The sequence below is a fragment of the Cololabis saira genome, chromosome 13, assembly GCF_033807715.1.
Source record: "Cololabis saira isolate AMF1-May2022 chromosome 13, fColSai1.1, whole genome shotgun sequence".
Classification (NCBI taxonomy): Eukaryota; Metazoa; Chordata; class Actinopteri; order Beloniformes; family Belonidae; genus Cololabis; species Cololabis saira.
In genome coordinates this window covers 23,074,377-23,098,187 of record NC_084599.1, presented here as the reverse complement: position 1 = coordinate 23,098,187, position 23,811 = coordinate 23,074,377, and the positions used below count along the sequence as shown (strand labels likewise).

At 41.1% G+C, this 23,811-nt stretch overlaps 1 protein-coding gene across 1 annotated transcript; it reads right to left on the bottom strand.

Annotated features, from left to right (window-relative positions):
• Positions 1-13,744: 13,744 nt before the first annotated feature.
• LOC133458457 (leucine-rich repeat-containing protein 15) lies at positions 13,745-16,980 on the bottom strand. The gene is made up of 2 exons (XM_061738347.1): positions 16,869-16,980; positions 13,745-16,743 (listed from the first exon to the last, which is right to left on the bottom strand). Exon 2 carries the CDS (start codon positions 16,732-16,734, stop codon positions 14,506-14,508), a length of 2,229 nt encoding a protein of 742 aa, XP_061594331.1. The 5' UTR covers positions 16,735-16,743; positions 16,869-16,980; the 3' UTR covers positions 13,745-14,505.
• Between the last annotated feature and the right edge of the window lie 6,831 nt (positions 16,981-23,811).

Sequence of the window (23,811 nt, the reverse complement as noted above, 5' to 3'; positions counted from 1 at the left end):
GCTGACGAAGCTACTCATTAGGTGAATTCGGCTCGATTAGTGAGTAAATTGTTCTTCACTCACTTATTTATGATCAGAGTTGTAATGTATAACACTTTGTGGTTCATCCAGACTGGAGAGCTTAAAAGTAATGCACAAACACCACCACTGTGTGTCGTCACTTGATATTTCTCAGTGTGAATAATGATGTTTTGTCGTAGAGTGTTGTCATTACTTCCCTTCTCTTTGTTATCCTGCTTTGGCTAAATACATTCTTGGAATTCATTAAATGTATTTTCCATGGTACATTTTGGGCCTAAGGATTCACCTCACTTGTTTGAAGATATCTACACATTTCTGTAAAATGTACAAATATGCTTTTTCCTGCAGCTGAGGAAAACAGTATCCAGACAGCTTTATATTGCTGTTTTAGTGAGTTCATAAAACAAGAACATATTATAAAGAATACATGTTTTATGCCTCAAGGTTCACTCAGCCCTGCCTCTGTCGTAGTTTCCCATCATTTCTGTAAACAGGCTTCTGTTGATCATGAATCTTATCATCTGTACCAGCCCATCTGAAAATATGCAAGAAAACAGTTTTCCAGTGGACATATCTCATTTTGGCAGTAACAGCTCCTCCCTATTTTATGGCCCCCTCGTCTTCCACAGCACATTGCTCTTTTCACATGCAATTACCTTCTCAACTACATTTCTGGCTCATTAGTAAAACTTCCTGGCTTATTCCATCTATTCCTGAGTTTCAAGATACAAACTCATAATAAGGCCAATTCAGCATATTTGGATGTATGATTAACCTGAGCGATTAAAGAAAAGACCACTTTTCTGGCTATTTTTAGATAGCAATGACTATGTTGGTTTTTGGGGACAAAACCAACATGAATCATTTCAGGGTGAGTTAAATATGTGTTAACATCATAACTGTTATCAGAGGGCAAGTAGCCACCAAAGAATACATTAAACCTCTGACAAAATTCATAAATGTCATGCCACTTAAGTGATACTGAGGATAGGGTAACTACACAGGAACCGAGGTAAAAACTATGTGAGTGTACAAAGCACATATTAAAAAAACTGTTTGTACAGAAATGCCTTTCTTTCCACTGCCATCTTAACTCTGGACCAATCAGCTATGTAATGTCAGATATTATTCTGTTCACAGATACAAAATGAGAAAGAGTTCATGGTGACTGCTTCCCTATTTGGATCAGTATGACATTTTCTAGCATTTTGTGAATCTGATCCCCTATCTGTCGGATAAAAGCCTGTGAGTTACTTATTGTTAATCAAAAAATATAAGCACAAACATTTGAGTCAAAGTCAAAGTCAGCTTTATTGTCGGTTCTTCACGTGTGCCAGACATACAAAGAATCGAGAAGTTTCTCATTCACCCGCAATGAAAACAGTTAAAGTGCATAGGCTCAACAGATAAAGCAGACATTTACTTATACTAAAAACTGAAAGATGCAAGTTTTAACAATATAAATTCGGATATAGATACCAGATAATCATCAAATGAGATTGTCAGCACATAATTCCAGCGAGTCATTATGGTGTGGGAGCAATGCTCCGTGCAAAGAAACCTGTTGTTACCCAAACAGCAGCCTAAGCACAGGTGTGTACCTCTCAGTCCCCAGTCACCTCCTCCAGCTGTTCCAGGAGGATACTGAAGTGTTGCCAAGCCAACCGAGAGGCATCATCCATCCAGCATGTCCCTGGTTTCCTCCCATATTGGCATTCACAAGCTATTTCACCTTGCTCCATTCCTTGTAGAAGTTCTGTTTTTTTGCCTGTCCCAAATGATTGCTCCTAATGTTTGATGGTCTTTTCTTGAATGAAAATTTCATAATGACACAAAGGGCAATAATTTAAAATATAACAGTGGATTAACACAGTACATTTAGAAATAAAAATTAATCGTTAAATGCCCCTTGAAATAAATGTAATGACTAGTTTTGCTAAGATGGAAACATTATGTTGCAAAGGTTTAAGTTGTTAAATTTGACCAGCAGGATTTATTTTTGTTTTATTAGTAGATTTCAGCATTTATTTCTGAAAGTTAAAGATAATTATAAGGCTCCCCTATTGACATAAATAAACACTTTTTAAACCCCAATTAAAATGTAACTGCCTTTATGAGAGTAAAATAAAAAAATCTCAGAAGGTTAAGGATTTTTTTGAGAATTTATCTCCTAAAAATCTGAGAAATACAATCAAAATCCCCTGAAGCTGCAGGTATTTAATGTGTAATGGATATTCATGTATTCATGCATACGGAGTGAAGAGACCAGAATAGCTTTGTGATGCAACATTAACAAAAGTTGACTGTAGAATACACTCAACAGAAATTCAGAGTGGAATTAAAAATTTAGAAGCAGTACTCTGTTTCTTGTCATTTTGTATCTCATCCCCACTAAACATCCTCCTTTTATCTTCAGGAGGGTTTTATTTTACACGCACAGCGGTAACCATTTCTTATTTGTTGATTAAAATAAATAATGTTTAGTTATACGTTTACATTTTTTTTTATATTCTGCAGAGTTTTTACTTTCTATCCCTTCAGCATTAGGACATCCACATCCAAGTAACTGATTTTTTTTCTTTTAGAACAATATGGATGTAAAAGTGTCCCCTAGTGGTAAAGATTCATATTTTGCCATTTTTATATTGCTGAGGGCAGCATGGTGGCTTAGTGGCCACATTCTTGCTGTGTTGCCTCACAGCAAGAAGGTTCCTGGTTTGACTCTCAGCTGTGCAGGACTTTTTCTGTGAGGAGTTTGCATGTTCTCCCCGCACTTGCACGCATTCCCTCCGATTACTCTGGCTTCCTCCCACAGTCCAAAAACATGCATACTAGGTTAATTGATGATTATAAATTGCCCATAGGTGTGAGTATATCTGGTTGTGTATATGTGGCCCTGCGATAGACTGGTGACCTGTCCAGGTGAACTCCTGCCTCTCTGTAATGAGCTGGGAAAGGTTCCAGCAGACCCCCTTGACCCTTCAAAGGATAAAATGGGTATCGAAAAGGATGGATGATGAATGGATATATTGCTGTTTTCATTCTGCATTGCAAGAAACAACAAGGTTGAAGGTAAAGACAGGGTGAGGGATTTTTGCACGGCATCACATCTATTAGTACATAATTTAGATGAAACATCAATAAAACACAGAGAGCAATAAAAAAAAATCCAAGACCACTGTGAAGAAAACGTCACCTTTATTTTAAGAAAAAGCTATTTAAAGAACACCTTTATCAAGAAAGCTTTACAATAAATAAAACAAATATGAAAGCCAAAACTATTTAGACATGCATAAATTGTTAAGCTGTCTAATGTATTTTAGTCACGGAAACACTCATTGCAGGCCAAACATATATATGAACATATATATATGAACATATATGTATAATATTTTCAATCGTAATATGAACTACAAGCTCAGATGCAGACAAGTACAGACTTATCTCACATGAGAAAAAATGACAACATGATAAATGAAAGAAGATATCATTGAAAAAAGTGAGATGAAAACAAAACAGAACGTTTCTCTCTGTCTGACTGAGTTTGAAAACTGCTATGTCTTTGGTAGTCAGCTCTGTTGTGTAAAGGTTACTGCACAGATTGCTTACTTTGACTTAATCTCTATAGACACTATAGGAAATCAGAGTTTGTGTTAGGACTTTGGATATGGTTTATTTGGGTTAAACTTAAACATCCTGCTCACAACCATTATGTTCCCTTATCACCAGAGTAAAGAAAGAAAGAGAGAGAGAAAAAATAATTAGAAAAAAAAAGATGATTTTCCCACATACATGCACATATTTGCACACATTTTCTCACTGACAGGGTTAATGAATCTGCCTGCTGTTGGCTCCTTTTCCCCTCCTGTTCCTTATAGAGGGAAGAGGTTGAATTAATGTATTTAACCTTTTTTTTATCAGTGTGGCAACCCCTCAACATGCAAATCCCAGATTATGATTTATGAATTCTGACTTTTTTCAGAATTCTGACTTTAGTCTCAGAATTCTGAGATTAAAGTTTTTTTTTTTATTAAAAAAAATCCTTGTTCTTATTTTTCTAAAGAGTAAAGAGTAACTTGGGGTTTCTTTTTAATTGTAACTAATACCATTTTGTGTCTCTATTTGACTCTTGTGATTTTATTTTTCATCCAGTTTCATTATTGTACTTGGGTCATGTGTTTCTGTAGATTGTATTATTTTTCCTTGATGACAATTTTTTTACAACCGATTTGAGTCCACACTACTTACTCATTTACCTTCCCAATGATAAAACATTAATTTATTTTCTGTAAAGCTGCTGAGGTTTTAAGTCCTCAAGTCTTGGCTTCTCACATTGGCTGCAGGACCTCTCACCTGTAGCGTTGGACTCCGTTGGTAATCCTCTCTCTGCTGTGCACCCGGTTGTAAAGAGTCACAGTGAACATAGCTAGCACAAATGTGCATGGAATCTCCAAAACCACCAGTGCCATGTAGATCATCATCTGACTTTTGCACTGCTGAACTTTTAAATTGGTCCAAAGTTGTTCAAGGGGGTACTGTAGGTGAAGTTCACTGAAGGAGTTGATGATGTTTGCATTGAGGGTCGCATTGTCCTCAGCGTAGCAGTGGCTGCTATTGCTTTAGTTGCCGTCATTTTAGGTTGTTGGTTTGGTAGTTGGGCGTGTTGTTGGAGTTGTGGTGACCAAGGATGTGGTTTTGGGTGTACGAGTGGGACAAATAAATTGATCCTCTGTCAGTGATATGATTTGCTGTCCTCTCAGATCCTCTGGATGCTCTCAGACCGCAGCAGATGTAAACTTCACAGAAGTTGACTTCATCCAGATGTGAAGATCTATCAGATTGCAGTCATAACTCCAGGGGTTGTTACTGACATCAAGTTTAGTGAGTTTTGTCAAAGGCTCAAAAATATCTACAGGGAGTGTCTGGAGGTTGTTGTGAGCAAGTTTGAGTGCCGTCAGTGACTGCAGTGTGTAATTGCAAAATTTTGCAATTACACATCAATTTAAAAAACTGAACAGATAAAACGTAATGCGTTGTTCATTTGTGTTTACAAATGAACAATTAGTTTAATAAAAATCCCTTACCTGATTTTTTTCTTGCCCCAGGATTAAGTTAAAGGAAATAAAGAAACACACATTAGTTATCTTGTGGCGATGGCTAAAAGTCCCGAAATGTGACGGATCCTGTGTGAGGCTTGATGTAACACACTTCTGCAGCTTGACATAAAACCGGGGCAGCGCTTATGACCAGGGCTGCACATAAGTGGGCCGCCAGAGCGCATGCGCCGTCAAAATCCACAGTGTGCTGTCAATCTTGTGCTGCAAAGCGCTTTTGCGTACCAACAGCTGGGGCTCATATTATTGGTTGTGGCCAGACCAGAATACTAATATTAAAAAATCTATTGGGAGAGCTTTTCCCCAGAACTGCCACTCAAAGTTGGTACTGGCCAATCACAGCGCGCCCTTACTCCCCCTCCATGCTCGTTGGGCAGGAAGAGAGGTAAGGATCAGCTTTACTGAACAAACCCCGACAGGTCTCGTCAAAATGTCCAAGAAGCAAGCGCCAGCAAGCGCAAATTATTTTGGCGTTCCACCACCAGCAACTACAAAGAGATGCCAAACTGAACCACTACCCGAATCGAACAGAAAACATGTGTTCGCCGAGAAGTGGCTGCATGATGTTACGCGGCGACGCGTACCGTACGTTCGCGTTCCCGCGTATCCTACCCTGTAAGCTCTGCGTTGGTGCAACGCGGAACCATAAATCAGCCAGTGTCCGTCACTGCGTGCAGCAGTTACCTGCACCAGCAAGACGCTGCTCTCTGATTATGGCTCACAGTTTATGAAAACCCCAAATAAAAAATAAATTAGAGAATATTTTATGAAATCAATAAACAATTCCATCATCAAAATTATAACAAATAAAGGTTCAACATATCTTGCTTTGCATGTAATAAGACTAGGTAATATATTAGTTTCACCTTTTAAGTTGAATTATTGAAATAGATTAACTTTTACACCATATTCTAGTTGAATTATTGAAATAAATTAACTTTTACACCATATTCTAGTTGAATTATTGAAATAAGTTAACTTTTACACCAAACAAGTATTTTCATATAAAATAAACAAATTTTTATGCAGTTTAGAAGTTTTGGGGCTTTTTTTTGGCTCCTGCGCTGCTGAAATTGGGGCATCCCTTATTTCTCTTTCTGAAAGTTGGCAACCCTAGGTGCAAAATATGCCATGAGCATCCCAATCTGGCCGATAAAAACTGTTACTTTTATACTGACTCTACAGACTAACACGCACCATAATTTGTTAATTCATCTTATAAGTGAATAAATATCGTTTTGCCTATAACTTATTCCTGCATCCCTCTTTTATCGATCCGGCGAGACGGGTCACCGCGTTTTTGGAGCCCCAAGTCACATATCCAGGGGCTCCTCTGAGCACCAGACCAAAATAATTATGTGCAGCCCTGCTTATGACACATGTTTGCAGCATGACGCAAGATAATTAAATTAATTTGCTTTTCTTTTTTTTTTAAATGTATTTCTTGTTGCCACCAACATTTTAAAGTGTACACAAACTCATTAAGAATCTTTAATATTTCTTCGTGAAAATAACTTCTTCCACCTTGCAAATACTAAGTGATGACTTTACCTAACAAGGTGCACCTGTAAAATCTGATTCTTTGGAAGCTCACTCATCATTTGTTCCTTTTTAAAAGATTAAACAGATCAAACTGAAATGACGTCATCAGAGATGTGAGTCATCAGGGCCTTTACAGTTGTGAAGAAACACATGTGGCCCTGAACCACATAATATTTGAATATGTTTCTAATATTTTACTTTCCACATTTGTACTTAAAGGGGGATAAAATTACTATAAGGAAGACTAAAAGAACCCACATCAATAGCAATATTCTCAGACAAGCACAATGTGTTAATTATTAGTTAATTAATTGTTATTAATAGTAATTAATTTAAATTAGCATTTAATTAGCAAATTTACATTTACTACATTGCTTGTAATTTAAGATAAACATTTTTTACTTTGATTCAGTTTTCTTCAACAGCCCCATCTGTCCCTTTTATGTACTAGGACTTGGAGGACTTGCACAAAGTGTATGGAGAAAGAAAAATACATGTTGTGGGGTAAACAGATACTTTTATCTGTTCTTTAATAAACTGTTAAATCTTTTAAACACTGCTTGATCGATTGGTCGTAAATCATCTAAATCAGACTGTACATAAAACCTTCTGAACTGGTCCAAACATTATGCATAGGCCTAATGCAGTAAATCGTCTGTATTTTTGTTTTCCCACTAGATACATATGGTGTGGTGACACAACGGATACTGTGGGGATTCAGCCAGAGTCCTGGATTATTTGTTTGACAGCAATCGAATATCATATTAAGAATTCAACACAAACTCGTAATGGATTTTGTTGGAAAACTTGGTGTAATGGCATGGTAGTTATAATATAATATGATTTGAAAAGAGAGACACAGGGGCTGAGATGGCGTTAGTAAAGTTAAAGGGTTGGACATCAACTTGTGGTAATGTTTGTTTATTTATTTATTTCTGTCTATTTTCTCTCCCTCAGTCTGTTTTTCTTTATTGGAGATTTCAAACTCCAGTTCTTGGATGCTATGAGCACTCATCTGATGTCTTTTGGCTTCCCTCACTCATTACCTAAAATTAGAAAAAAAGAAAAACAAAGAGCGAGAGGGAAATAAAAAGAGAGCTTGCGACAGCCAAAATGAAAAGATTTTGGTTTCAAAACAGTGGTCGACAAATCGGTGAAGTTAGAGCAGGTATCTATCTTTGTTATGTTTTTAGCTTTTGTGTTCCCTGCCATCAACATATGACCAAAGAACCCTGTGGATGAATTTAATTTTGAATGGCAGCTTCACTAACACTAGCTGGGGCCACAAAGCTAGTCTGGCAACTAAACTGTAGTAAAAGAGGGCTCAATGCCAACTGTTCATGACAAATCCAAACATGATGAGTTTCTTTTTTTTTTTTTTTAAACATACTTCATTTAATAAACTTGTTGGGGCACCACCTTTTGTTACCAAGTAAAATAAGTTGTATTTATCAATCTCTCATCTGAAAGTAGGTTCTAACCTGGATTGATTTGAGTACATCAAATAACATCACAACGGATCAATTCAAGGAAAATGTATTACAAGTTCAAATAAACCGATAGATAAATGCAGTTATCTATCTATCTATTTATTTATATATATGTGTGTGTATATATATATATATATATATATATATACAATATATATATATATATATATATATATATATATATATATATATATATATATATATATATATATATATATATATATATATATATATATATATATATATACATACACATATTATAGGATCTTTAGAGTAATAGGCTTAACATCAAAGAAGAAAAGAGAGGAAATGAAGATGAGAATCAGAGAAAAGTTTTCCTGAACAAAAGTCTGATATAAAATACGTTTATATAAAAGCACTAAAATAAATATGGCAACTAACCAAAAATTGATGATTAGCTTTAAAGAAAAATTAATTTTGGGCTTCTTTGGTTCGGATTGTGAGAGACACCAATGCACGCCAGATGACCTGCCTTACTGAGCTAGACTGGTTGAGCCAAAGTGGAATTTTGCCAAGTAGACGCACAGCCGGCCTCGTGGGATGATCCGGGGCCCGATGGATGCTTTTTGGGAATGTTGCGGTCAGTCTGCCAGCAGGTCGACTGCGCTCTGTTTCATCTCAGTTGGTTTGGCTATCGTCTAGCCTGGCGTGGTTGATGGTCAACGATGGTGGGAGATTCTTGTTGGCAAAATGAAAGTAGACCCACAATTTCTTCTTGCTGTGTAAACAGCGCGAACCAGGCCAAAAATGGAAAAACTCGAACTAAACTCAAAAAAATAAAAATCTAAGCTTCTCTGGAGAGAATATTAATTCAGTTTTAGTAATGATACAAAAGCTGATAAAAAATGGATTAATGCAAAAATAAGGAAGGATTTCAGTCTTAAAAAAAGAAAACAGAGCTTCTGAAGAGAGAAACAAAACGAGTCAAACTCAAAGACTCACCCATTCAGAGGAAAATTACTATGGAAAAAAAAAACAAATATTAGAAAATCTCAACTCTCTCTCCATTAAACTGTTTGAGCAGCCTAGTTTTGTCCCCAGGGGCGGTCAAAGTCCATGGGTGGTCAAGTGGTCTATTCAACTAATCATGAGCTGTTGAGATGGTGGCGTTAACACCTCTCATCCGTAGTCACCTCCTCACCTTATTTTGTTAAGATAAAATAAAATAAAAGAAAGGAACAGAACCTTATAGATTTCAGCTCATCAACATGATAGATTGAGTTCTATACTTGGACCCTTTATATATATATATATATATATATATATATATAATATTATTTTTTATGCATAATATAGCTTAATGAATACACATAAGTCACCTGTTTGCATCGGCCGTATGACCTAATGAAGAACCTGATATAATTTACAGATCATGGAAAGAACAAGAACAGAATAGTTCAACCATGATGATAGACATGGAGTTTAACCAAAGGAAAATCACATTGAAGGTTTCTTAACTAAAGTTAATTCACACATTCCAGTCTTAGTTTCTCTCCTGGAGGTGGGGTTGCTTGAGACGGAGCCAGGTCTGGTTCGTCTCCCCTTTTGGTCAGTTTTATGACTCTTAACGCTATGCTCCCCCCACTGCAGGTATTTTTTCAAATACTGTACTTCTTGTTTGGTTGGATCTTGATAAAATGTGTATCTCTTTGGGGGCGTCTGAGGGCCATTCCTCCCCAGGTGTGCCTCACTTAAAAAGGTCATATGTATTTCACTCTCCTTGGTTTGGGAGAGCCTGTCTGTGACTCGAGGTGTCGTAAACCAGGCCTGTATCACTACATGTACATATATGTCTTTGGTTGTTTAGCACAGGCTGTCAGAAGATGTACTGTCCTTGCAAAGTTAAAGGTGTTTTTTGCTTCACATAATGGTATTAGATGAATTTTTTATCAGGAAAGAGTAAACATAGCCATAAAAAGTGTATGTGAGCTGATCGTGGTTTTTATTTATATCTGCACACCCTCAGAGTTCTAAGATAATATTTTTGCTTGTCATCTTTGCTTTAGAGTTTACCCCAGTCTACCCCTCTCGGTCAGTACGTTTACATGCACTAACAGAAAGTCGAAATGTTGCCTTAAACTGACCAAAATCAAAATTTTAAAAGCCATGTATTCACCTTAGCCGGGCTGTAGTAGAACCGAACTGAAGCTCTTGAGATCGAGCTGTTAGTGTCAGATAATGCGGCCCTAATTGTTGTGCCACAAGCTCCTCGCGTCCCCAGTCCCTCCCCTACACGACATCATAGGGCGAGGGCCGGGCTTCTCCCTCAGCCAGTAGCCAGCACAGGTGTGGCTGATTCCAATCAGCCCAGCTGCTCCACCATCATCATCAAGGGCTGCCTACATAAGCTGCTGAGAGACGACGCCCGGCGCTTAGACATTGACTACTGTGGATTAAGTTTGCCTATTAAATCATTCGTTTGCAACTCCAGTCTCAGTGTCTTTCCTTTTGGGGTCCCTTGCATATTTGGCTGTTCAATTCTTGAGTGACACAACAGAAAGTCTAAGCCAACATGAGCGAAGCCGGGGCTCCAGGGGCAGAGAAACCTCCAGAATTACGGGAGCTAGTGTTTGGTCAAGCTACTGTACTTTCTGCACTGCAGCAAGAATTAAAGAAGGCCTTCCCCACTGTCCAATCCCAGATTGCGAATCTTGAGAAGACGTCTCAGTCCACTGTGGGTACTGTGGCTGCCCTTTCGGCCCAGATTAACTCCATATCAGGGGCCTTGTTTGGCATACAACAATCCTTGGATGCCCTTAGACACCAAATCTCTGCCAGCAGAGGCCCTAACCCCGGCCCCAATACTAGCCCCAGTTCTTCCAACCTGCCTGCAAACCCATTCCTTCCTGCCCACCAGCAAGCTCATTCAGAGCCTGGCTTAATCAGTCCTAGGCCGTTCAATGGAAGTTTTGATCAGAGCAAGGGCTTCTTGGCACAATGTGAGTTACTTTTTACTCATCAGCCATCGAGATACTCTTCTGATGGGTCGAAGATTGCCCTGGTCAGGTCTTTGTTGGTCGACGACGCCCTCAGCTGCGCTATTGCCGCAGTAGGGAACAACCCAGCCTTTGCCATCAACTACAGTCAATTCAAGAGTGAGTTTCAAGCAGTATTTGATCACCCTGCAGATGGCCAAGACGCTTTGAGCCGTTTGCTAACTATCCGCCAGGGGTCACGTTCTGTGGCCCAGTATACACTGCAGTTTCGCATCCTTGCGACGGACAGCCATTGGAATGACCACGCCCTGCTGAGTGCATATCGCAAATGTCTGAATGATTCCCTTAAAGATCTTATTGTCCGTGACAGTCCAACGACCCTCAACGAGCTTGTATCCCTCAAGATGGACACCCGACTCCAGGAGCGCCGTGCCGACAAACGCATGCCCAGCCGCTCTGTTTCAGTGTCCCATGGAGCGTTTTCTTCTACGGCAAGTCCAAAACCCCATTCACTCATGCTTCCCCCTACTACGTCCTGGCCTGGGGAGCCCATGGAGATTTGCGCCTTTCACGAGAAGAGAGAGAACAGAGAATGTCCAACCAGCGTGTCTCTACTGTGGGGAGTTGGGACATTACACCCGAGCCTGTCCGACCCGCCCAAAAGGTCCAGCTCACCAGTAGGGGCTATACTGGTGAGCAAGGCATCTTCTCCTCAGCCCAAGAATAGTCCCAACCGTCTTTTCCCCGCTACTCTCTCCTGGGACCAAGAGACGCTGTCTGTTAGTGCCCTTATTGATTCTGGTGCAGACGAAAGCCTCATGGACATCTCCCTAGCTCGCCAGGCAGGCATCCTTTTAGTTCCCCTGAACCGTACTCTGTCCCCCCGGGCTATCGACGGGCACTCCTCGGGTACTATTTCTTATTCCACTGAGCCCCTCACGCTCACTGTTTCTGGTAACCACTCCGAGTCCATCCGCTTTTTCGTTCTTCATGCTCCCACTGCGCCCCTGGTGTTGGGTAGACCCTGGTTGGAGAGGCATGAACTGCACATCTCCTGGCCCTCTGGTTGGATCTTGGGTTGGAGCACTGTTTGCCATGCGGCCGGTCTGCGCTCCGCCCTTGTCTACTCCCGGCAGTCCAGGTTCCATGTCCTTTCCACCCGATCTCACTGGTGTTCCCCCTGCTTACCTTGACCTTGCCCTGGTGTTTAGTAAAGATAAAGCCTTATCTCTTCCCCCTCACCGGCCATATGATTGCGCCATCGACCTCCTCCCCGGGGCACCCCATCCTAAAGGGGGACTCTACAACCTCTCCCTCCCGGAGAAGGAGGCGATGCGCAACTATATTGCGGAGTCCCTGCTCTCAGGCATTATAAGACCATCGTCTTCTCCCCTTGGGGCAGGCTTCTTTTTTGTGGCAAAAAAGGATGGCGGTCTGAGACCCTGTATTGACTTTCGGGGTCTCAGTTCCACTTTCGAGCCACTGACTCACGCCTGGGTGTTCACCAAGCTTGATCTCCGCAACGCCTATCACTTAGTCCACATCAGGGAGGGCGACGAATGGAAGACGGCTTTCAACACCCATCTTGGCCATTTTGAGTACAAGGTTATGCCATTTGGTCTCTGCAATGCCCCGGCAGTCTTCCAAGCCCTCTTGAATTATGTTCTAAGACACATGCTCAACGTCTTTGTGGTGGTTTACCTGGATGACATTCTCATCTTCTCCAGGTCCTTGGAAGACCACCACCAGCATGTATGCCTAGTTCTCCAGCGGCTGTTGGGGAACCGCCTCTTTGTCAAGGCCTAAAAGTGTGTTTTCCAGTCAGACTCTGTGACATACCTTGGCAATGTAGTTGAAGCTGGACAGATGCGTGCTGATCCCGCCAAGGTCAAGGCAGTGGAGGAGTGGCCGCGTCCCACCGACATGAATGGCTGAACCCCTGTATAACCATGTTGCACTACAAAAAATTCATCGGAGGTGGGAAGGGAAAATTCATTCAACACTCACTTTAAAGGTGGAGGCAAGAAGTAGTGACTTATTTGCATTTAAAACGACTGACATAGAAGTACCTACTTGTTTGAAAATGAGCAATTTATACAGGATGAAACTGTTGAAGATAATCCTTTGGGTGTTTTGACCAATACATGTCACAGACATGTCATTTAGAACACCCATAACTGTATTCATTTTGTGGAAAAATGTGTAATATTTCCCCTTTGATTAAGGCTTGTGTTTTTAGAATATTGTATCTAATGTAAAAGTGCAGTAAAGACACTTCCTTTCTCTGCATTGCAATGAGAGAACCCACGCAAGCACAGGGAGATTGCAAGGGAGACATGCAAATTCCACACAGAAAGGCCCCTGCCGGGACTGGGAGTCGAACCAGGGACCTTCTTGTTGTGAGGCAACAGTGCTAACCACTAAGCCACCGTGCTGCCGGGTGTAAGGTCCATTTTTTTTTATTCCTGTAGTCTATTATTAGCTCTTTGTCTATGAGGTGCTGAGGAGCAGATTGTTCTTTTGGTGACTATCTCAAAACAAAAACTTAATTAGTGGTGTGGTGGTTGGGAATGTCCTTTACACATATTCGAGTCCTATTAATTACATTGTCCAGACGTCGTTTCTCTTTGGGTGACATTCCCATTTATTGCACAGACTTAGTTCAGAAAAAAGAAACTTAAATATTAAATGATGTTGCTGGCTTGAACACAAATACTGAGTTATGGTAAGAACCATGTGCCTTCACCACCGCTTTGCCCTGACTGCTGATAATCACCAACCTTTAACACCTGTGAGTGTGCAGCTGCTGATCACTTGTGTGACTGACAGCATCAGAGTGAGGATTCCCTCCTCTAGTGGCAAAACACATGAATAAAAACTAGACTAAACACATACACAAACAATTAAACTATGAAATGGCTCCTACAGTTCTCCCTGCACCACACTGACAGCCGCTCCACCTTGCCCTCGTAGGCGGACTCGTCGCCTCCTGAGATGACCCCCACCACTGTGGTATCATCAGCAAACTTGACAATGGTGTTACTGTGATGGGCAAAGGTGCAGTCATGTTTGTACAGAGAATAGAGCAGGGGGCTCAACAGATAGCACTGTGGAGAGCCAGCACTGAGGCTGAGGGCAGTAGATGTGTGCTTCCCCACCTCACTCTCTGCTGTCAATCGGTCAGGAAGCTCTTAATCCACATGCAGGTGGAGTGAGGGAGACCCAGGTCTCTGTGATGGTGGCTGAATCGCCATACAAGAATGTATTAGGATATTTTGGAGCATCACATGGCCACTACCGGCTTATTTACCTTCCGAATTATGATTCTGTACACTTTTTTTGTAGAGCTGCTGAGATTTAGAGTCCTCGAGTCACTGCCTCTCACATCGGCCTTAGGATAACTTCTTTCCTGTAGGAGAAGTGGGTGAGTTTGACTCTGTGGTTCATCCTCTCTCTGTGCTGCAGCAAGCAGTAAAGTGTGAAAGTAAACTTAGCTAGCACAACTGTGCACGCAATCTCCACCACCGCCAGTGCCATGTAGATCATCATTCGACTTTTGCACTGCTGAACATTTAAACTGGCCTGGTGCACATAGGCAGATGTTGGCTCCGAATCAGCTGTTTCGAAGGGGCAGGTGAAGCTCACTGGAGGAGTTAGTGGAGGAGTTGTTGTTGTTGTTGTTGTTGTTGTTGTGGGTTGGGTTGTTGTGGGAGTTGTAAGTGTAGTTGTGGTCTTCTTGGTTGTGGTTATACTTGTTGTGGTGGGTGGAGTAGTTGTGAGTGCAGTTGTTGTTGTGGGTGGAGTAGTTGTGAGGGCAGTTGTTGTTGTGGTGGGTGGAGTAGTTGTGAGTGCAGTTGTTGTTGTGGTGGGTGGAGTAGTTGTGAGTGCAGTTGTTGTTGTGGTGGGTGGAGTAGTTGTGAGTGCAGTTGTTGTTGTTGTGGGTGGAGTAGTTGTGAGTGCAGTTGTTGGTAGAGGAACTGTGGGTGTACTGGTGGCACTAGTTGTGGGTGTAAATGTTGTTGTGGCCATAGAGGTAGTTGTGGGTTTTGGTGTTGTCGTAGTGGTTGTAGGTGTAGTTGTTGGGGTGCTTGTGGTTGTAGTTATGATGGGAATTGTGCTCATAGTTGTAGATGTGGTCGCTGGTGTTGTTGTGGAGACAGTGGTGATTGGTTGGGTTGTTGTGAGTGTGGTGGTGGGTGCAGTTGTTTGGAGCATTGTGGTTGTTGGTTTGGTAGTTGGGCGTGTTGTTGGAGTTGTGGTGGCCAAGGATGTGGTTGTGGGTGCACGAGTGGGACAAATAAATTGATCCTCTGTCACTGATATGATTTCCTGTCCTCTCAGATTCTCTGGATGCTCACAGACCGCAGCAGATGTAAACTTCACAGAAGTTGACTTCATCCAGATGTGAAGATCTATCAGATTGCAGTCACAATTCCAGGGGTTGTTACTGAGATCAAGTTTAGTGAGTTTTGTCAAAGGCTCAAAAATATCCCCAGGGAGTGTCTGGAGGTTGTTGTGAGCAAGCTTGAGTGTCGTCAGTGTCTTCAGGTTTTCAAACACTTGTGAGTCCAGCGACTGTATCTTGTTGTTCTGCACATTGAGCTCAGTGAGCCTCTCTGGTCCTTCAAAGTAATCAGCAGACAAGGTGACAAATTGATTCTTAGATAGATCTAACTTCCTGACTTTCTTCAGAGGGCTAAATACACCTGCGGGAAGAGTGCTTAGATTGTTTTGTTGGAGGCTCAATTCACTCAGTTTAGGCATTTCTCCAAAAAGCCCTTCTGGCAGACTTTTTAGTTCATTATTCCTTAGGGTCAGTGCTTTAAGTTTAGGAAATCCAACAAAATATCCTTCAGGTAAACTTGTCAGAAGATTATGGTCCAAGAACAGTTTTGCTAGTTTTTCCTTATTTGGCAAGAGATTGGGTGACAGTTCTGTTATTTGGTTTCCTTGCAGGGCAATTTCCTCAAGGTTTGGTAAATTCTTGAAAAGATCTTCAGGAACAGAAGTCAGCTTATTTTCATAAAGCCGTATCACCCTCAATTTACTCAGGTGAGAGAACCACTCAGTTGATACAGCTGCAAGATTATTTTTGCCTAAATGGAGCATTGCAAGGTTGTCAAGGCCATCAAACGTGTGGTCTTCGATAGATTCAATCTCATTTTCATGCAGCTGTAGAGTTTGTAATTTCTGTAGACCTTCAAACAAGCCATTCTCAAGTCCACGGAGCTGGTTAAACTTGAGAACAAGTTCCTCAAGATTGGTGACATCTATAAAAACACCCAGTGGGAGTGAAGTTAATGGATTATTGGATATTTCAATACTCTTTAGGTTAATCAGACCTTCAAAAGCTCCCAGCTCCACAGTTGATGTCTCTGTCTTCATGAACTCCACCTTTAAAAGCTGTGGGTTTCGGACAAAAGCTGCTTTTGGGATTGTTTTAATCTTGCTTTCCACAAAAAAAACCTCTGTCACAACAGGTTTCACAGAGTATGGGATTGCAGTTACAGACTTACTAAAAGCAGCCTGGTGGTCTTTATTTTCTTCTTGCGTCAAAGAAAACTCAAGCAGTAGAGACAGAAAAAGAGCGATGATCCCTCCTCTTGGCATTGTTATTCACTATCAATGAAAACCAATTAAGCAAGCATAAGTCATTTATAAAATTCAAAAGATAACATTTTACGAATGTTGTTTTTTTGTGATTTCAAATTGACTATAAATGTAAAAAAAATGAATTCCCTTACCCCTTTATTTCATGTCCCAGAATGAAGCCGTAATGAAAAATAGAAACATATGCAGCACCATTAGTTATCTTGTGGTACTGGCTGGTGGTCCGTAAATGTGATGGATCGTGTATGAGGCGTGGCGTTAGACACTTCTGCAGCTTGAGATAAGACCAGGGGTGGCATTTACCAAGCAACTCTGCAGCATTACACTGAGACAATAAATTGTTTAACTTTAACTTTAACTTTAACTTTAACTTTAACTTTAACTTTAACTTTAACTTTAACTTTAACTTACTTAACTAACTAACTAACATTTGAGGCTCATTTCACTTACTCAGTAAAAAAGAAAAAAAAATTACCACTACACCACAACAATATCAATGGTAACAATACCAATACCCAAATGATTAGCCTGGTTATTTTCTGTAAACAATTGGTTAATATGGTTCTGAAACAAAACCATAGTACATTTATCGCCTCCAAGTCAGAAGCAGCTTCCCTTATGCACCATGATTCATGGTTACCGGTAGTTGTATTCCTATACAAAGGTTATAAAGGAGTATTTGGGTTAGACCAAAAATACATCTAACTGAATGTGAGATTGTAAGAATTTCCAAGCTATTTAAAATTGTGTCCAAGCATTCACAAACCAGTTGTGTAATAATGGAACTGAAAACGAGAGTAATTAAACAAGAGTGAATCTTGGACAGCGTGATGAAACCGACCACCATCCAGCCTACAGGGGGAGCCTCTGAACTTGAAAAAATAAATCCATGATGTTTTTTGGTGCTGCTTTACAATTATTTAAGTTTTAAGAATGTTATTTTGCATGTAAAAAAGCCTGAATAGAGTCATTTAACTGTTGTATATTTGTATTCATAATAATAATAGCTTAAAATCTGTTGAGAAACCGACCCTGGTGATTGGAGACTCCATAGTCAGACATGTGAAGCCGACTCCAGAGACCTTAGTTAGGTGCATCCCGGGGGCCAGAGCGGGCGACATAGAAGCAAATTTGAAGCTACTGGCAAAGGGTAATCGTAAATATGGTAAAGTTATCATCAATGTCGGAGCTAATGACTCCCGTCTTCGCCAGTCGGAAGTAACCAGAATGAATATTGTCTCGGTGTGTAACTTCGCCAAAACCATGTCAGACTCCGTAGGTTTTTCTGGCCCCCTCCCCAATCTGACCAGCGATGACATGTTTAGTCGCATGCTCTCGCTCCGCCGCTGGTTGTCTCAGTGGTGTTCAGAAAACGACGTGGACTTTATTGACAACTGGGAGACATTCTGGGGAAAGCCCGGTCTGATTAGAAGGGACGGCATTCATCCCACCCGGGATGGTGCAGCTCTTATGTCTAGAAATCTGGCCAATGTTATTAGACACTCCCCCTGACAATGCAGGGTCCAGGCCAGGATGCAGAGCTGTAGTTTAACAGGGCTGGAGGCGAGGCTTAGTCAGTTAGAGGTCCGGTTTGGCCAACTAGACCATAGTCCGATAGAATCCTCTGCGGACCGGCCCGTAGCAGCTGAGCGTAACCGCTCCCCTGCAGCTCCCCGGCAGCCGGCCAGGCAGGGCAGCTGGGTGACGGTTCGGAGGAAGGGTAGTCTTAAAGGGCTCAGCGACACATCTGTTGCTTCTCAAGGACCAACGCCTGCCAACAAAACTGTAGGATTGCATTATGTAATTAGCGACTCTAAAACTGTAGGATTACATGATATTGGCGACTCTGGCCAGGTGCCTAGCAAAATAGAAGTGGTTGCAGTTCCCCGCCCTCCAAAAGTTCGCCAGGTGCAGCGTTATAGAGGCGTTAACCAAGATAACCTTGTAAAAATTAAAACCAATGCACATTTGGTACCAATTACAGACCGAAAAATTAGATGCGGACTACTAAATATACGATCATTAAGCTCTAAGTCTCTGTTAGTAAATGATATAATTACAGAGAGCAGGAGTGATATTTTCTGCTTAACAGAAACATGGTTACAGGAGGAAGAGTATGTTAGTTTGAATGAATCAACTCCGCCCGGCTACTTTAATCATCACATTCCTAGAAGCACGGGCCGAGGCGGAGGAGTCGCAGCAATTTATAACTCCGGTCTCCAAACAAAAATTGAACCCAAGTGCAACTATAATACATTTGAAAGCCTCATGCTTGGTCTGAAATTTCCGAGCCGGAAATCAGAGAAGCCAGTTGTGTTAGTGGTAGTGTACCGGCCCCCTGCTGGTGCGTATCTGGAGTTTTTGTCTGAATTTTCAGATTTCCTTTCTGGATTATTGATCAGCACAGATAAATTCATCATAGTGGGTGATTTTAACATTCATATGGATGTTGAAAGCGATAATCTTAAATTAGCCTTCGATTCTCTTCTAGAATCAATGGGTATCTCACAAAAAGTGGATAAACCGACGCACTGTTTTAATCATACTCTCGATCTCGTTCTCACCTACGGTGTTGAAACTGATGGTCTGTTGGTGTCACCTGTAAACTCCCTTTTATCCGACCATTACTTAATAACGTTTGAATTTAATTTTGTTGATGTTGAAGTGCAAAATAGGAGGTATTATTTTAGCAGATGGTTGTCTGATGAAGTTATTGTTAAATTTAGGGAGGCCATTGCTTATCTTACGACAGTGCGAAATAGTGATGTAGTCGAGGCCAGTGACCTGGGTTCTACCTCTGCAGATGTTGATTTCCTTGCTAGTAACACTGCTGATTTGTTGCATTCAGCTTTAGATGAAGTTGCTCCTTTGAAAAGGAGGGTTTCTAGCCACAGGAGCTTAACTCCCTGGTACAATTCAGATATCCGCATGTTGAAACAAAACGTGCGTAAAATGGAAAGGAAGTGGTACTCTTGTAGGTCTGTAGACTCTCATCGTGAATGGAAAGATATTCTAATAGTATATAAAAAAGCCATTCGCAAAGCCAGAACAGCTTATTATTCAACGCTGATAGAGGATAACAAAAGTAACCCACGTTTTCTGTTCAGCACTGTAGCCAGGCTGACAAAGAGTCACAACTCTGTTGAGCCGTGCATTCCTGCAGCTCTCAGTAGTGAGGACTTTATGGGCTTCTTCAACAGTAAAATCGCGAGAATTAGAGAAGAAATCAACCAGCCGGTTGTAGGTGTTTCTTCAGCTTTAGCGACTTCCCTAGGCTCTGACTTGTCTCTAGACTGTTTTGATCCTATAGACCTCCCTGAGCTGACTTCACTCGTTAATAGAGCTAAGTCAACCACATGTATGTTAGACCCCATCCCGACTCGTCTATTCAAACATGTTTTTTCTCTTATTGGTACGACAATACTGGACCAAATTAACCTATCCCTAAGTTTAGGATATGTACCACAGGTTTTCAAAGTCGCAGTAATTAAACCTTTACTTAAAAAACCTTCTCTTGACCCGGACACCTTAGCTAATTATAGACCAATTTCCAACCTTCCATTTGTGTCTAAAATTCTGGAAAAGGCAGTTTCAAGCCAGTTATGTGACTATTTGTATAGAAATGATCTGTTTGAAGTCTTTCAGTCAGGGTTCAGAATGCATCATAGCACAGAGACAGCACTTGTTCGAGTCACGAATGACCTCCTTATGGCCTCAGATAAGGGATTAGTGTCCATACTGGTTCTACTGGACCTCAGTGCTGCTTTTGACACTATAGATCATGGCATTTTACTGCACAGGTTAGAGCATGTTGTTGGGATTAAAGGGACAGCTCTATGTTGGTTTAAATCATATCTATCTGACAGGTTCCAGTTTGTTCATGTACATGAGGTTTCTTCAGAACAGTCAAGGGTCTGTTATGGTGTTCCGCAGGGTTCAGTGCTAGGGCCAATCTTGTTCAGTTTATACATGCAGCCGTTGGGAAGTATAATCCAGAATCACGGCATACACTTTCATTGTTATGCTGATGATACGCAGCTCTATTTGTCTATGAAGCCGGATGAAACAGAACCGTTAGTTAAACTTCAGGCATGTCTTAGGGACATCAAGGACTGGATGTCCAGAAATTTCCTGCTTCTAAATTCAGATAAAACAGAGGTTATCATTCTTGGTCCAGAGCATCTTAGGAAGGGATTAGATGGTGTTGCGATGGCTTCCAGTGCAACTGTGAGAAATCTTGGTGTTATTTTCGATCAGGATTTGTCGTTTAAACCATATGTCAATCAGGTTTGTAAAATAGCCTTTTTCCATCTCCGTAATATTGCAAAGATTAGGAAAATCCTCTCACAGAGTGATGCAGAAAAACTAGTTCATGCGTTTGTATCTTCTAGACTAGATTACTGTAATGTGTTGTTAGCAGGATGTCCAAGTAATTTGCTGAATAGGCTCCAGCTGATCCAAAATGCAGCAGCACGAGTACTGACAGGAATTAGCAGGAGAGACCACGTCTCTCCAGTGTTAGCGTCGCTCCATTGGTTACCCGTAAAATTCAGAATCCAATTTAAAATTTTATTACTTGCGTATAAAGCCCAAAACGGCTTAGCTCCGCATTATTTGCAAGACCTGATAGTGCCTTATGTTCCTGTCAGAGCTCTCCGTTCTCAGAGTGCAGGTTTACTCGTAGTTCCTAGAGTATCTAAATGTAGATTTGGAGGGCGGGCGTTCTGCTATCAGGCACCATTACTTTGGAACCAACTTCCAATCTGGGTTAAGGAGGCTGACTCCACCTCCACCTTTAAAACTAAACTTAAAACCTTTCTGTTTAGTAAAGCCTATAGTTAGTGTTTAGTAAACCTCTAGCTGGTGTTGGTAAATCTCTAGGTAGTGTAAACTTTAGTGTGTCAGAGTCGCTCCTGTAGTTTCTTGTGCTGGCCCCCCCTTCTCCTCCCTTTTCTCTCTTTTGTCCATGTTGCAGCATCCTTTGCCGGACACCGGAACCTGCAGGTGGTCGTGGGTGGCTTGTAGCTTGCATTACGGAGCACAAGTCTTTCCCTGACCCTGCACCCCAACCTGGGACTTGCTGATTGGGCCGGAGCTTCGGGAGCTGTGTGCTGGCCTGCGGTCCCCACCCCTGGTCATCCCGTTGCTGCCCCCCCCTTCTCCTCCCTTTTCTCTCTTTTGTCCTGCAGGTGGCCGTGGGTGGCTTGTAGCTTGCATTACGGAGCACAAGTCTTTTCCTGACCCTGCACCCCAACCTGGGACTTGCTGATTGGGCCGGAGCTTCGGGAGCTGTGTGCTGGCCTGCGGTCCCCACCCCCGGTCATCCCGTTGCTGCTTCCACCTGCCTGCTGTGCTGTTGCCGTCCCTGACCCACCAGTCTGGCCCTCGGCAGGAGGGTCCCCCCTGATGAGCCTGGTCCTGCTCAAGGTTTCTTCCCTCCTAAAGGGGAGTTTTTCCTTGCCACTGTTTGGCTTAAGGTTTTTCTCCCACTAGGGGAGTTTTTTACCTGCCATTGTTTATGTAATATCTGCTCGGGGGTCATGTTCTGGGTATGGGTCTCTGTAAAGCGTCTAGAGACAACTCTGTTGTATTAGACGCTATATAAATAAAATTGAATTGAATTGAATTGAATTGAAAAGTGACCTCATCACCCAGTTCACTGTTGCAGCTGTTATTGGGGATTATCAGAGAAGTTTGAATGTTTCTGCACACCTCCTCTCCTGCTTCCTGTTGCTCCCTGTTCATGCTGACTCATCCTGCTCACTCTGAATCTCTGCCTATCCTCCTCGCCACTGAGAAGTTCTTAGTCTGAGATAAATAAATTAGATATATGCATGTGTATGTATATATATATATATATATATATATATATATATATATATATGACATGTATATAGTACATCAGAGGGACTGTGCAGTGATGTAAATTTTGTTTTGTACATATACAATGGTTGTAAATGAATCTGTTATTTTTAGAATGCTTAAAAAGTTGCACTCTTATTTGATTTTTTTCTACTAGATATTGAAATTGGTTAGGTTTGTCATGTCATTTTGGTTCCAATCCATTTAATGCTTAAAATGGGATTTGTTTTGTTGTTAATATAAGAAGTAGAAAAAAGTAGAAGGATCTGTTCGGTACATGAATAAATGCTTCATTCAAACTGTTGTGTTGGTGTTATTCCTGAATAAATGAACTATAACCCACCTAAACCCACAGCCCAAGAGTCACATAAAACACAGGCAAGGTAACTAAATGATCAATAAAATAATAGGTAGCATCAGGTTTCTTGGCAAATCTGCAGCAGTTCATAAAGCGCCAGGTCAACACTATTCATGTAACTCTTTTTACAAGATTTTAGATTTTATACATTTTTTCTAACTTAAAATAATTAATAAAAACTGTTTTGAAGTATTCTTATGTATTGGTGATAAAACAAACACTTTATTATACAATATTATAGTTTCACATTAAAAGCACAGAAATTCTGACATTTTCTTTTCTATTTTTATTATAAAGCAGCATCCAGTGGATGTGATGCGAACCTGTAATAATCTATATACTATTTTATGTTATTTATTCTTAACTCTAACCAAGTATGAATATCTAACCTTACTCATGTATTTCATATAGCTAAATTTAGCTTAAACTTCTGAAGAGTTCATATAGGCATGTCACTATTGGAAAAGTATTGTATTATTGCGCATGATTGGGTATTATTATTGTTTGATATGTCTATTATTTTTGGAGCCTTGGAAATGTAATCAGAGCCCGAGCACTTACAGTGCAAAGGCCCTATTGTATCTGTAGGAATTTTTATTTTTTCCTTTTTTTTATTTTTCCGACGAAATTAGGGCCTTTTTGCCCCCCTAAATGTGCGCCAGAAGTCACCAAATTTTGCAAGCAAGCCAGGCCTGGCGAAAAATTTGATATTTAATGGTTTGCATTAATGGGCGTGGCCTAACGGCTCAACAGCGCCCCCTAGAAAACGTTGTGCCTCAAGCCCCACAATACGGTTTGACGTACATGCACGGAAGTCGGTACACACCTGTATCATGTCGCAACTTAAAGAAAAGTCT